This window comes from Eufriesea mexicana, unplaced genomic scaffold, assembly GCF_001483705.2.
Source record: "Eufriesea mexicana isolate 0111107269 unplaced genomic scaffold, ASM148370v2 scaffold1137, whole genome shotgun sequence".
In the NCBI taxonomy this organism is placed as follows: domain Eukaryota; kingdom Metazoa; phylum Arthropoda; class Insecta; order Hymenoptera; family Apidae; genus Eufriesea; species Eufriesea mexicana.
In genome coordinates, this window is record NW_016909254.1 from 686,724 (window position 1) to 702,971 (window position 16,248).

Below are 16,248 nucleotides of genomic sequence, written 5' to 3' on the forward strand. Positions count from 1 at the left end.
GCTCTTCCCTCGCGTCCCGATTTTACCGTAACTTTCTCGCGGAGCGTGCGGCAAATAAAAATTTGCATAATCGACCGCCGATTAATCGTCCGCGTTCCCGTGAACATTAATCACCCTTCACGAAATTCCTTTGGCGCCGCGATGAAGAAGTACCTGTTCCCGATCAAACGAAATTGTTTTACTTTTGCCGCTCGATTTTTGCTTCCTCGAGCCTGGACCGTGCGATTCACGGGTTATAAATGACACTGGGATCGAATTTGGTGAAAAAGAAAGGATATGGGACTATTCGTGCCTCTTTTTCCTTTTCTTTTCGGTAATTTCGGTCGTCCATTAGCGGAATGTTGTCAGTGAGAACTGGTTACTTGGTTTTGATTCCTTGTTCGACACGGGAACGAATACAAAGAATTCCTTGTATCTGTTCTCTAGAGTAGAGACGTTGAAATCTCACGCGACATCGAAGGTGCGAGACGTCATCGGACATTGTTCTGTATTACGAGACGCCTTGGAGAGGTTCGAGGAACGAAAACACGGGCCAGATGATGAAATTTTGGTGCTGTTATTACGTCGATCGCGCGTATTTCGGCGAAGAGAAGCGAGACGCGTAAGTTTCCGTGTCAAAAGGCCTGTCTTCGAGGCGTGTTTATTCAACGTTACCCTTTCGAGCGGCCATCGCTTGATGGACGGAAAAATGGATGCACGGTGGATTACGGCTCGAGTGCTTTCTTAAAAAGTACCTGACCTTTTCCCGAAGCTATGCGCCGTTGTAAAGATGAAATCGGTCCGACATTTCGTGAAGTGTTATTTTTTTCCGACGGAGATCGAACGATAAATATTGAACTTCAAGCGTGGACCTCGGGCCGGCGAGTCACGATTTAAAATTCAATCTATAAAAAATATCTGAAACGCCGCGATCGCCGCGAACATTTGTGAGATCGAGTAAGCGGCGATAGCTTTCATTGTTCGCCGATTCTCCGCTGGTATAAGACACTTCTCGATGTTCTACAAAATTCGTTTTCCAGTTGTACAAGATACATAAACAAGGGACGAAAAAATATGGGAAACGAGATTAGCCAAGAGCTACCCGAATATCGCTTTTAACGATAATTTAATAATTTATACGTAATTGAAAATGATTTATATATTCAATATGATGAATTATTAATATTAAACCACTGTCAAATGATGGGTGAATGGAGAAGAAGTAGAACCTAGGAAAAATGGAATAACGTGAGACATTGGAAAAATGATTATAAATTTATTATCCGTTTATCCAGAATGAAATAATAGAAAAATAGGTTGTGCAAGAATGTACGAAAAATGATACAAACATGTAAATGAGGGATGAAGAAAGATATGGAAGCCAATAGCAACCAATGGCTAAGTAAAAATCACATTAACAATAAAGCTATCATATCTGAAATGACAATTTTCAGAATTTTTATGAAAAATTCTGCATCCGATGTTATCATTTACCCCACTCGACTTCTCGATATTTCTTTTAATATACGTATTATCAATTTTCCATTTTCCTTGAAGCTCTCTTTTCATTTTTCCATCTATCGATCACTTGACCAGACCTGGTAGACTTATTGTTAATAATATTTTAAATATCCAAGCTGCTGTTTAATAACAATACAACATTACGGTATTATACAATTAACAACATAAACCTACAAATTTTCGTACAGAAACATTTGCTTTCACCCAAAGAGAATCCCTTTTCAAGAATTCATTGTCTCCCTACCGAAAAGAAAATAAAAAGGGGAAATAAAACTCGCACGACTCCGTTACGTTCTCGGTATTTCTGCAGCAAGCACCGCAACAGGTATACACACGTTCCGAAACCCCTGGACCGTTTCAACACTCTCAACCACACACGGTATACCCAGCATCCAGAGGGTCCAGATTCCGGCGCTATAAAAAGCCGGAGTCGTCCCACTTTTCTCTAATTCGCGTGAAGAAGGAGTCGCAGAACGGTGCATTATGTGCCCGGAACTCGCACATCAAAGCGTGCCAAGCGTCGACCACCTTTTCACCCACGGACGCTGCTTTGAGTCCTCTTCAAAGCTCGTGGTCCGCGCGAATCAACAGAAATATCATTGTCCAGCGCGGTGTGCACCGGCGACGAGAGGAAGAGGGGGCTGCGCGTTGAAAGGCAAATTTAACCCTGTCTCGGCGGGGTGGTCGGTTGACGAGCATCAAAGAGGAAAATCCGGCGGGCGTGTCGCGCGGGAAGAACGCTCGCTAAAAATAGGGAAGCGCGTAAGAGCGGCGCGGCCCGGCCTCGCGGAACAGACAATGCTCGCGACAGAAGACGGAACAGACCGAGCCGACGACAGAACTGTCGTGCGACCAAGTGAACCGAGTCAACGGCCCGCGAGAAGCGGAAGGGGCGGAAACGGCCGGGCCGCGCATAAATAAGCGGCTGGAAACCACAATGCTTTCGCGGGGACGTCGCGTGTGGGCAGAGACGCGCTACGGTACGAGCCTCTTGACCTCAAAATCAATGTGAAACAATTTGACTGACGACCTCTGCTGTGACACGTCGTAAATCTCAGCCGCGTCGAAGCAAACGCTGTGCGAGGCGTGCACGCCGTTGGCGAACCCGTGTCGCGCTGAGAAACGGAGAATAGCTGAAACCTTCTCCAGACGAACCGCGGCATTTTTCCAGATTTCACGCGAGACCATGTGCTTCGGTGATAGGCGATGACAGCGTGTATGAAAACATAGGGATCTTTTCGTTCCGAGGGAATCGTAACTGTTGTTGCGGAGTCGCGCACCGTGGGTTGGAACATGGAGGAAGTGCTTGGATTCGAATGACGACTCGAATGGGGCTTGGATGGTGATAAATTTTGACTGAGTAATAGGTCGAAATACATAGGCGAGAAAGATTTCAAAGTTTCAAGAGACGTTTGATTCGTTGAGAAGTTCTGCACAGGGAAGTAGATTGGACAAATGACCACTGTAGTAATCGAGGTGGTAAGGTGTGAAGACGAGTAAATGGAGAAATTTGTACGTCTGATGTTACTTAAGACTGAGAAAGAATAGTCAGTAATTTACGCTAAGAAAGGTATTACTGAATCAGTGGAAATCGTATATGTAGCGATAAATTATCCACACGTTTAAATGCATGTAATCTTCCGCACGTTTGCGAACTGACTAACTCGTTACATCTACTGCCTTGAGCAATGGTCACCGTTCCCTCAACACCTAATTATCCTGATTACTATTATTCTAAATAGCAATTTCGAGCCAAATTAACACGGGAATTTTGAAAGAACCTGCACAACTACCCACATTACCAATTAAAATTTGGAAACAACTGAGAATGACCAAATCGAACTCCCTTCATATTGCGACAATTTAATTCATCGAAAATAACCTGGGTCGGTACAAAAATTCGAAGAAATTTTTTACTCGTTAGAATTTACTTCCCAAAGAACAACCCCTAAACGACAAAGTTGACGGTGAAACGAACGACGCGAGGGAAATTAGATTATAGCCGTGACAAAAGCGGCCATCTTGCATCGAGGTCTCTTTCGTCAAGCATAAGTGGCTGCTTCGAGTATTTCACCCTCGTCTGGCGCGATTATAATCGCCGCGACCGATCGTTGATCGGCGAGCGCGTTCGCGGCGCGACGCCGGCCTCGTCGGCCGTTTCACGACTCGTTGTCCACCGCTCGTTAGGCCGGTCCCGCGATTTACGATTCCGCCATGCGAATCGCGCGAGTAACGAAGAAAAAGGGGCGCGGGGAAGATTCCGCTCGGCGGGACGCGACGCGCGTGGTAAAAGGATCGGCTGTAACGACTGCGAAGCGTCGCTGCGAGGTCGATCCACGGCGAGCATTATGCTTTCATAAAGGATCACGACCAGTCGCGCCGCGGATGGAAGCGGCTCGCGCGGCGCGTGCACAAAGCGCGGGGAACGCGTTGCGTGCGGCTGCGCGCCGCGCAATCAGCGCCGCGTTAACGCGCGGAATTTAACCTTGCTCGGGAAAAATTACGTCGATCGAGGTCGCGGTGTGCCACTGTCCCGATCGTTCTTACTCGTTTTTGCTCCAATGCTCTCCAACTTTTTTCACTTTTCAGACCGTTAAAGAACTTCTCGAGGGAAATGATTTATCTCGCTCGATTGCGCGGGTTGATTAATCGCGCGGACCCCGAGGTTCGCGTGACTTCTGAAAAGCAAATCGATTTATTTCGACCGATACGTAAGCTGATTTTTCCAACGAAACTTTTCATCCATGTCGCGTTGTGAGGGGGGAGTAGCACAAAATTTATGGGGGGTGAATAATTTCAATTGCGCGAAATGATGTGCGTTAAATCATATACAAATTGGGACCTTTTAAACAATACACAATTATACAATTACAGTATACAATTATTTAAGATTAAATTTTTTTTACTACGAATTATTGTTTTATTTTTGTTCATTTATATATCTGTTGCGACCATCATTCTCACCCTCGACACTACATGGATTCCGACTTCGAGGACTTTCTCGCAAGTCCTCGGAAAACATCCAATTCCTATGCATATAACTTCCCGACCTTTCAATAGTGTCCTGGTCTAAGGTAGGGCCTACTAGGGTACCTTTACCGATGAGGCCATTAGCAGGCCCGGGTCAAAACAGTCATCCCTTCCTTTTCCTTTCGACCCTTCTAGCTATACCGCCATACGAAGTTACCTGCGACCAGATGACCCCACCCCGTGGGGGAAGACTTCCTACATGTGCATATATTATATGTCCATCTAAAAATTTCGAGCATCCCTGTTATAACAATATATTCAACGCTAGAATTATTGACCAGTAATACCTAATTCAACAGAAATTCCGGCAGAATTACGTACATTGACACTTTCGTCAACACGAGAAATTAAAAATTCGCCATTTCGACGGATTTGGCAATCCCGTTGTCAATGGTACCCGCGAAGAGTCAGGTACCATTACGTCGCCATTCGTTCGACCTGGTTTCCCCTAAACCACTCGGACGATAATCATCGAGATACCTTAGAGTACACGCAAGCAGAGGTAAAACGTAAAGCAAAAGCTCCTCTCGACGTTGGTCAAGATTGCAACATAATTTGCACAGCGGCTGCATCTGGACGTTATACGGCGAGAAATTGATACAACGGGCTGCAAAACGTATACACTTGTCGCGAATTGCCACATATGCAAATGGTTACGGCAGTCGGCTTCTAGAGCGGCGTTTGTTTTATTCAACGAGGCATAATGTTGGCGACTTTTTCCGATTTCCCCGAGATCCCGACGCGTCGATCACAACGCGGTATCTGTTCGGGAAGGCCGACACGTTGACACGCATTAGCACGAGGCGCGTCCGAGGATTTTTAGAGCACGATCGGACGGGCTCGAGTGTCGAGCGTTCTCGCAATAAGCGAAACAATAATTAACTCTGTCGCGTCTCGTTACGCGCCGCGCAACGAGCGGACAGCGAAAGTTCCCGCTCGCGAAAGCTTATCTGACACCTTGAATCTGCGGACAGTGGACTTACGAAACGAGCGAGTGTCATCGTTAGAATTCGTGTCGTTCCCTTTGCACCGGCCTCGGACTGGTTCCAAGTTTCATGCTCGAATGATCTTGTAACCACTTTTATAACTATGCGAGGTACCTATCTCGCTTCTTTATTTCCTATCGATTACGCTTTAACGATACGAGCAAATGTAAGCGGCGGTCACTTCGTGTTCGTGCTGGATCTTTACCGTGTGTAATTAATCAAGTTGCTCCGATGCTCGAGCTGACTATCGATATTACGTTTATAATTTATCTTATTCGTTGCAACCGAGGATTTAAGCTCGTGTTTCATTTTGTAGCCAGATATCTCGCGTTCCTTTATACACGGTGTTCGAAATGTAGCCTTTCGGACCTGCAGTTCAGACTTGTAATACTCACCGAGAAGAGCGAGAAATGTCTGATAGACGTAGGCTCTATAATAAATGCAAAAGTAAAGCCTGAGCTTATTATTTACGAGTAATAGAATTTGGTAACGCGTGTTTGAAATTGCATATTGCAATTTTGCATTGTAAAATAGGTACTAGAGAGGGGTGGGGGTGTACATAGAAAGTAAGTACATATGACTCGGGTTAATTAGTACAGCTAGTCGCGAAAGAGCTCGTATAGTCCAAACACATTTCTATCTTATATTAAGTATGTTATATACAAAACAATTAGGGTGTAAATTTTGCACCATTTCTTTGTTTTACACTAAACAACTCGAAACTCGTAAATTTCATTACCCAATGACAAATTTTCTTGTACATTTTCTTCAGCGAGTCTTTCAATTAAAATTTGTAAACACCCTATATAGATATTTTTGAATACTCAGGTACACTTTTGAAATTTTTGAACGTCCTATACGTGGAATACTTTGGATGTATCAAAGTGATAGTGAAATTTAGAAATCGTCGAGGATAAATTACGAAGATTCGGTAATTTATTGAACGTCCTATGGAATTTTAACGAGGGAAACTTAATCGGTCGACGCACACGCACGCAATACTTTTCGCGTTTCACGACGTCGCGTGAAATATTCGAAATACGAATAGGCGATTGGACGGAAGCCATAAAGAAGCACGGGGTATTTTCTCGTCGCTTTATCGGTGGAAGAAGAATGTTCCATTCATACTTTTACGCGCCATTTATGGACGCCTCATGCGCGATATCATTCTTATCAGCACTTCTACGCCGCCTACAATTTAATGCGGCTGTATGCGCATGTAGAGCTATCAGGAAAGGAAAGACGGCGTTGCAAGAAATGCTACCTGCGCGGCAAACAATCGTGAAACTCCTTGTCGACGGGTATTCAATGCCAATCCCGGGGATCCGAATATCGTTCTAATTCTTTGCTCCTTATTTCACGGCGTATTTATCACGCTGTCGTAAAACAATCGGGTATTATCTTCACGGTTATTCCAGCCGTACGAAACGCGTCGAAATCTCAATAAAAGAACACCCTTGTGCGAAAGTAATAAAGAATTACATACAATTTCTGCTATTTTTAGAAATCAACGGTATTTCAACGGTATTAGAGTTAAAATGCATCGAACGAAACGGAATATCGAGTTCAATACGACATAGGATAGCAGCGTTGAAATTATTATCCATGCACTGCAACCAAACCTAACCTCAAAATAACAAAAGGTATAGAGTTTTGAGAAAAATCTTGAATGAACATTGGTATGTTCGTACTGAGGATATGGAGAAAACATTACGATTAAATTCTGTTGAACAGGAAGTACAAAATTATACTTACAATTACACTGCACTGGATCAGGCTCGAAAAACACCTCAACCTCGCCATATTAGAGTGCTTCTGAAAGCAGAAGAAAAGCATCGTGTAATCGAAATAGATGTGAGCCTTTGTGCTAAATTAATAGAAATGTGAAAAATGTTTTCAATGAATTTTTTAATAATAAATCTTTCATTTAAATTGATTTGGAACTATTTTCTTTGCAAAAATCTTCAAGTTTCTTGTATGAGTTAAATTGGCTCACTTCGGTAAAAATAGGTATATAATCAACATCCAAAAATCTAGCTTTAAGACATTTTCTGAATTATAGGCCATCTATAACCCATGCAACGTCTCACTAACCACGCTCTGTTTTACAGTCTTAAACGGTGCTAACCTAACTCAAACACCTAATGGGAAAAGTGTAAAAGCCCTCGACGGAGATAATGAAATGATTTATAATTAAAAACTAAAATCTGTGTATTACATTAAAGTAATCTGAGAAATGAATCAAGTTGGACTCGAAGTTATCAGAACTCGAGTATTTACAGGTAGAACGTACTTTTCCTCTCTCATAACCGACATGGCGAAGGTATTGCGAAAGAGACAGTTGTACCTTGCAATTAATTTCGTTACTCGAACAGGCCTGAACCGCATAAACGTTACACGAATGCTTATAGGTGCTTATGATCATCGCGATCGATTACCTCGGGTGTGGTCGGTTGAGAAGTGAAAGTACCGTCGTGACAATAAAGATTGTACATTATTATGCCTACCATCTTTCGCGAAACCATTGTCGACAGTCGAAAGTTGCGTCGGGGAAAAAAATATCCCCGGTTGTAAATTTCGTCCGTTCGATACTTGCACGGCGTTCGCCATTCTGAGCTGCCGAACGGGAATATTTATGCTCTGTTAATCATTCGCCGTTCGAGGATAAAGGAATCCGTAAAATAACGTTATGGTAATAATATTATTGACGAATTTATGAAATGCAACCGTTAACTTTCCTCCTGTCACGCGTAACGCGAATCTCGAACACAATTGAATTCCCTCTCTGTCCGATGCTTACGAAAGTTCCGGAGCGAGGGTAATGAAATCGGCAAGTAACGAGTTTAATTTAATTTCGTCGAGATTATTCGGCTCGGTATCGTTATTAATGAGGATAATAAATAAAACTTTCTCAAAACGTTTTACGTCACCGTCGACGATCGTTATCTTAATTTCTATGGGCGGCGAACGTCGCTTCGTGAAAATTTGTCAGACACGCGCGCTCTCTCCGCCGAGGACAGCCGGAATCGCTAATTACGTGTAAGATACGAAACGTTTCGCTAGCGCCAGTCCATTAATATCGACATCGACAGACACGAACACGGTGGTCCACGAGGGAGGATTTCTCGAGTCCTCGTTAATCACCGTATCAAGAACAAGACAACTTAAGAGAGACTTAGAAAGCGTCCGGTTTCCTCTAATGACGCCGTTCCTACGATTTGCAATTCCGCGAAACTTGTGTTTCTGTACTTGATCTGTGGATCCGACTGTGGTAGTGACTTTAACGATAGGTATTTGTAACTTATTATTCGTTATTAAGGATTTTATTTTCTCTGGATAGAAGGTCGACGTTGTTAATATATAATATACTTTCGTATTTTACTATTCATTGCAAGTGTATCGGGAATATGTTAACTACGGATGTATTTGCATTTTTAATTCATTTTACATGTAAGAATGTCTTATCGGATCGAATAGTTATGCCATAACTTTTCTTTTCTTTTTTTTCCCTTGATTACTGGATAATTGTTATTGTAGTACGAGTTATAATTAGATTAAATACTTGATAATAAAGATACTATGTATACCTGCATGTTTTCCAGCGATTTTAAAAGATCACCGAGTACATCGTTGCGCCATCTATCTCGAACCAGACACAACTCGTAATGTCTGTATCAGTTCCCTAAGTTTTGTCCTATATTTAAATAAACAAAGAACGGAATGAATAAAAATGGTTTTGAAATTAATATTTGCAATATATTTTAAATAAAGTGTAGTGTTTAATTTTTGAATACGTCTGCATTACCTGCAAGTACTTCTCCTTACTTTTGAATATCCTGCTAGATGGCACTCGTTTACCTTTAATGAGACAGTTGGTTCTGTGATAACATTATTTTATATGTAATTTAAATAATAATTTAAACTACTTTATAGTTAGATTTGTACGTAATATGCTTGTATGTCATAAATGAAACTTATGACTCAAGCTTATAATTTCCACGAGCTCCTGATATTATTTTCACGTTTCACTACAAAAATAAATCAAAAATTTTATTTCCATTGTAATCTAATTTCAACAGGAATAATTTTATTTAGGTATTCGAATACTTACTTTATATTTTATTGTGTTAACAACGTGTTTAAAAAAGTTACAATATTCTTTTATTTATATTAAACATAAATTTTTACAAATCTCATACATAATACCTGATATAAAAATGTATAATTATTTCTATTTGTTACAAATACTTATTACATTGTTTTTGGTCATGTAAAGCAACCAATTATAAAATTTATTACATACATTTGTTAGCAAATTTCGAAATTGTTTTTCTTGAAATTTGGACGGATACTTTCTTAGACCATTATCAGTCTTTCGTTAAAATATGAAAGTTCTGAACTTTCGAGATGTTCGAGATATACAAGACGATCATATTATTTGTACATTACTGACACTTAAGTATGGTACTTATGTGTTCACGTTGGAAAACGTAATTTTGATAAATTGTTAGGTGTGTCTGGTAAGAGGGTATGGAATTCTTGTTATGAATATGTAATATTTAATTGTTAGAGTTTAGAACGAAAAGAAAAGCGGAATGAATACGTGCGTCACAAGAAGCGGAAGCCCAAACATATGCACAAAAATTAAGTTAACAAAGAGTTGCGATTATGTTAATCTACTATTTAAATAATGTAATTTTGGCTTAGTTTCCCTCTTTCTTATATTGTATTTTTTGTTAATTAAATAAATATAGTCATTAATCTAATAAAGGAAGGTTAAGTCCGCCTTCGATTACTTTGATTTTCGGATGTTATATAGGACTGGAACAAAAAAATACATATCTTTTTATTTTGGTCTGTTTTCATATTTACATCATGGCAAGAATAAATAAATATCAAAATGGGCCAAAATAAAAAGACATATACGTCTTAGTTCTCAGTTTGCTGTAACGTATCCGAATGTTAAAGAAGTCGGAGACGGACATCTAAAAATCCTCGATTCTAAGTGGCACCGGATCCACCTGTCCTTATTAAACTTGAAAACAATAGTTCATGGTATTTATAATACTAGATATGTCAAAATAAATAATCATAACCAAGTTGAACACATGACAAACAATATTGCTTTTATATGATTTAAATTACTTTAAATAATATTATTTCTCTGAAATAGATATACCTAGTAGATTATAAGTGTATCTGTAAGGAAATTGTATCGTACTTTGGTGTCAATTAATGTACTCTATATACTATAGCTACTATTATATAGCTATTTAAGGCCACAGGAGTTCTATATTTGGAGACTGTAGTTTCTCGAATACTTTATACATCGATACAGCAACTAACCAACAGTATATCTGAAAATAAAATATTATACATAATATACAATCAGTAAAAAAAGATAAGAAATAAATTATTGTATACATACATTATACGACATCCAGAGCCAATTACACATTGCTGCAAATGCTGCATCAAGCTAAAAGAATGGTATTAAAATAATAATGTACAAGTTTATAGGAAGCATTTATATAATCTGATACTTACATAGATGTAATAACCTCCTATAAGCCAAAGTCCAAAAACTAATTGGAATAAACATAGAAAGAACCATAGTATAAGCCAGGGGAGTAACCATCCCCTTATTCCTTCTTTTATACCATATACCATCAAACCTCCTGATACGATTAGACAAATGAAGTAACAGATGAAAAATCCTCCAACAACTTGCATTGCTAAAAGAAGTTACATTTTCATATAAATACTATCATTGTTCAATGTTATACTTACATCCTCTGATATCAGCCTCAAACAGAGGATTATACAATTGAGTTGAGTCACCTCCATTTAATTGGTAACTGATCAGTGTAATGCATATTACACTAAGAGTCTAAAACAAAAGGAAGGAGATGATGGGACATTACAATCACATAAATTACATTAGAAATAGAAAATGGAATATAACAAAAAATATTTAATTGTTCCTAATTTATGAAAAATACGTACGATTGTGTAAAAAGCAATAGCTTTACATCCTGTTTTCACATTATTGGTCCATACAAATGGTGACCAACAAGACTCCAACATGATTATGGTTATATGAAAATAAAAATTCTCGTGCAACAACTATATTCACGTTCACTACTTGCTAGAGAACGCGAATAATCCACTTAATAAATACCAACCACTTGTTGTTATTAGCGAATTCAATGCTTGGGCGTCGACACGTAAAAGGTCTACCAACACACAAAGTCCATAAACCAGAAAATACTAACGAAGAAATTCATGAACATATTTCTCACTCATATTTCAATCTTCAACATTTCAAAATTGCCAATTTGAATAAGACATTAATATACTTCAAATTGTATTGCAAAGACATTAAAATCAATACCATTAAGTAACATAAATATATAGTAATATAAGAAAATTTGTCCAGAATATATACGAAAGTACATCTTTATCCTGAATGACAATATAACTGAATCAAATGTAGTTTTTGCAACCTTACAAATGAAATGGGAATTCGTGTTTTGATATTTTAATGTAATGTTGAATGATTCGCTTAGCTTATCTCGAAGTCACTGATTGGTCACTACATATGTCAATGAAGATATATCATATTCAGGTTTACTCACATCTATCAAGGGAAATTAGTGCTTGGAGTTAATCTCTTGTTACGATATTCTTATACTGCAGTCACCATATTTCAAATATCGTAACTATTTGAAAAATCAATCTGAATACACAGCCACGCACGCGTTAGTGAGCATACTCTTAATGGCGCCATGTTGGCGTTCCTATCCCTTCCACTTTTCTCAGAGAACTGTTATGGCGGTTCTTTCGATACTTAAAAGTAGCCTAACAAGATTTATTCGTCTAATTACTGTACATATCTTTGGAATTTCAAAATTAAAGTAGCGCGAAATACAAATAATCAGAGTATATCTAATAATGAATATAAATGTTTAACACGGGGAACGAATTTTCTTTAAAAATATTAATTATTAAAATTAAATCCGCTGAATGCGTTTAACTTTTGTAGGTGATAAAAAAAAGAAAACTGTAGTATAACGTTACATGACTTACATACCTGATTTACTTTTTCAAATATATTTTAACGCTTTTACAAACGTGCAATTTACGAATTCTAAGTTAGGCATAATTTATTTATGTATAATTGTAATATTATACAAGCGCTGTACAAAAACCTGCAAATATATGGCGCAATAAAAGGGTTTGCAGTCTGAAGTATCAGATAATTTGTCATTGGTGTATTGCAGAATGTTTTCGCAACGAAGAACGAACAAAACCTTACACGTTTCACAACTGTCGATGTCTGGTAATGACGGAAGAATACGATCGTTTAGTAAAGCGTACCTTGACAACGCAAGGAACACATAATATGCAGTTAACATATGCATATTACCAAGAGTCGAGCATTGTCGGTGATTAACCCGTAGAAAATGTAGTTCAATGGTTTCGAATTACCTGCTTGCGGTTTCCGCGGCGAGCAGCCATTTTGGTACCGCAAATGCAAATAAACCGCCTGAAACCAGATAAGATCTGTGACTGATAATGCAGTCGCGAAACAAAACCGATGGCCCTCGAGTGCGCTGTACGTTAAGTCCCATAAACTTGCCTAAATACAACGACGGGAAGCATTCGCGTGATCGGTTACAAGCTGATACTATTAGCTACGAAACCCATGAAACAGCGGTGTTATAGACGCGGTAATAATGTCGAAAGAACATGGACCCCGTTTGCCGATTAATTTTCGAAACTCGTGCAAGACGATGTGGCTGCAAATGCTTATCAAAATACGTAACTCATTCCATTTAAGTGGCGCAATTGCAAACAACAACGCGTTTGTTGTTTTAAACGATACGTGTTCGCTGGATTCCTCGTTCGGGCATTAATAACGGAATGTCATAAGGCCCACGATTCAATGGAACGTTGTAGAACTCACGCGAGCCTTTTAAATTCCTATAGTCATCGAACACAATAGCATACTGCGTAATGGACGAGGTATTCTTCTCGAGACAACGAGATCATCGTGGTCTTAGTATTTCGATTGCGTAACGAAATATCGTAATTCAATTGTATCAACGCAATTTTATCATTTCAATAAACATTACTGCCTCTCCTTCGTCTCTCCATCTCGCGTCATACTCGATCAAGTTCAAACATTAGAAATTATTACGACGAGAGGAAAGAGAAGGAACGAAAGAAAACGAAAAACCTGAGAGAAGTGATGGAAACAATCGATAGAAATAGAGAAAAATACGATCGTTTCGGGGAAATATCGGTGTAATCGAATCGGTTTGAAGAATACGGCGAGAGTAATGGTATCTTCGATCGGAACCACTGCAACGAGAAGAATTTATACCATAGTTGGCACTCGATCTGCAAGTACGTGGAACGGCTCGTTATTGTAGGCATATCTAATATCAAGGGGATCGTGGATATTGCAACCATTGCTACTCTCTCGAGGGAAGAAGATCGCTACGTTGCCATACAGGTTACGGGAAGAAAACATGGATATAACGTGGATATGGCGGTAGTCCTAGAGCGGCGAACGCGTTTCGTAGACTCGCGAAGCCGGCTAGTCCAAAAGCTATAAATATGTAAGTATGAATGCGTGGAACCCCTCTCGATCCCTCGGGCCATCAAAATTCTCTGTCCTTTTCCCTTCGACTATTCGTCTCGATCATTTTCTAAGATAGTCCCGCCACCATATTGCTTTCCCGGCGATTCTAGAGGGCGTAAAGCACGATCCACACACGGAGTATCGCCGCGATATGCACGCGGATGGCGGAAAAAGAAATCTTCGTGGAGGATTCTACGCGTGGAAATTTATTCGAACTGGTTTGTTCGAGCAGTTCGCAAAGGAGCGGAATAAATGGTCACGCGCGATAAATAGAGGATTACTAAAATTCTTTCACTCGTTGTACAACCTTGCACGAGAGTCATGCTACACGGGGAAACGAAACGAAGACCTTGGAGGCATCTAGAGATTCATTGCTCGGATCTTCCGATGTTAGCGAGACACCAGAAGGAAGATTAATGTTTGTCTCGGGAATTATAATGTGACAGTTCATTTTAACGTCGCGTAAGTGTGAATTAGCTTTAAACTGGCTCTCAATTTAGGTGTCGGTTGAAAGCATCGCGTACAACGTTGCCGCCGTTTCCATTCTTGAAGGCATATCTCGACCTCGTGAATGGTAAGTCTCGTGGCGACGCCGTTACGTAGTTAGTAAAGGCAACACCAATAGATTTTCAATGAACAACCGGCACGTGACTTCGCCTGTGCTTACGGAAAATGGTCGAATCGGGAGATAATAAATTAACGTTACCCCATTGTGACCGGAAGGGGCTCAAGAAGCCCGACAGCCTGCAATTTCAACGTATAACTGGCAACCATTCGTTTACAATGAAACTCGAAACGAATTTTGAACATTTGAAGAATTCTAAGATGGCCGAAGTAGAGCTTAAATTAATTCCAAGCAAATGGACAGATCGGAAACAGGAGCATAGGCTAGCTGACGAAAAGTATCAACAAGTAGAGTTCGCGAAGCTGGAAGAAGTAATTTTACTATTAATCTAAACCGTTCGTTCGTGATTTATCTGTAACTCCGGGTTCGAGTTTTCGCACGTAGAGTCGATACGAAAATGTTGCTTACGTGCAGGATTAAAATAGTGTTCCCGTGGAAAATATAAACGCGAAAGAGGGAAACGTAAAAACGAATAAAGTTGATAGTCTATGCTGACACGTTTATCGAATAAGTACCATCGAATGGAGCCGAAATTTTGACGAAAAATAAACTCGCGCGAGTCGCGACGAGGCGTACGAAATAAATCGCCGGACTGTAATTAAATTTGCGCACTGGTACTTCGCGTTTCGAGCGGGTTAACACGGTACGCGTTGCAGGAAAGGAATCGGTGCAACAAAAAGTTGTTCGAACAACTTTGCGTTTCGCGTAGAATGCGCTTCGGGAAAAACCGTGTAATGCCATGCAGCTGATTTAAAATTAAACGCATGCTACCGAATCAATTCGGGGATCGAGTATTTATTCCGACACGAAATATCGACGGAAATAGAAAGAAACGTGCACAATTTTTTTCGTTCACCTTCAAATCGATTCTCGCTTCGTAATTCGAATAGAAATACTCGTTTGGAACGCTGTTTTCGAGACGGAGGAATGTTTACGCTGCTCGGCGTACTTATTCCTGTACGAAGCTATCAGAGTTATCGGAAACGCGATATAGCCGACTCCTTTTGTGTCGACGATTTCGCGTTACTCTACGCTGCTATTTCGTCCCGTATTATTCCGTGCTCTGCAGTACTTCGCACCATGCAAACTCACTATGCCATCGTCGATCAGGTAACACCGCGAGGGAATTAAAACGAGCACGTAAAAACACCGCAACACCGATCCACACGTCGCATCAGCGAGACACGCTTGAATCCCAGTCCGTTCCCGCCAAAACGGTACCATCGATGCCACTTCGCAACGAACGAGTCGCATACCTCTCTAAATCTTATCACCAAATAGCAGGGATCTCTTGCGAATCCCTCGAAACCACGTTTTCGCGATGTCGCGAAAAAGTTCCCAAACTCCGAAACACTCCGAGACACTGGATTCACGGTGCACAGCTCGAACGAAAATTCCCGACACCCAAGGACCACTGGTGGCGAAGAAAAAATACCGATGGAAGAAGAAAAACTCGG

At 40.2% G+C, this 16,248-nt stretch overlaps 1 protein-coding gene across 1 annotated transcript; it reads right to left on the reverse strand.

Annotated features, from left to right (window-relative positions):
- Positions 1-10,424: 10,424 nt before the first annotated feature.
- pasi1 (septate junction component pasiflora 1) lies at positions 10,425-12,350 on the reverse strand. Its single transcript, XM_017900202.1, has 6 exons — positions 12,155-12,350; positions 11,523-11,752; positions 11,307-11,406; positions 11,064-11,251; positions 10,945-10,995; positions 10,425-10,873 (listed from the first exon to the last, which is right to left on the reverse strand). Exons 2-6 carry the CDS (start codon positions 11,601-11,603, stop codon positions 10,790-10,792), a joined length of 504 nt encoding a protein of 167 aa, XP_017755691.1. The 5' UTR covers positions 11,604-11,752; positions 12,155-12,350; the 3' UTR covers positions 10,425-10,789.
- Between the last annotated feature and the right edge of the window lie 3,898 nt (positions 12,351-16,248).

Excerpts from the sequence above, each read along its gene's own strand:
- pasi1 (XM_017900202.1), bottom strand. The coding sequence starts at position 11,603 with ATGTTGGAGTCTTGTTGGTCACCATTTGTATGGACCAATAATGTGAAA. Across the intron at positions 10,996-11,063 it reads TAGGAGGTTATTACATCTAT|CTTGATGCAGCATTTGCAGC; the intron begins GTAAGTATCAGA and ends CCATTCTTTTAG. Across the intron at positions 10,874-10,944 it reads GGCTCTGGATGTCGTATAAT|ATATACTGTTGGTTAGTTGC; the intron begins GTATGTATACAA and ends TTTTATTTTCAG.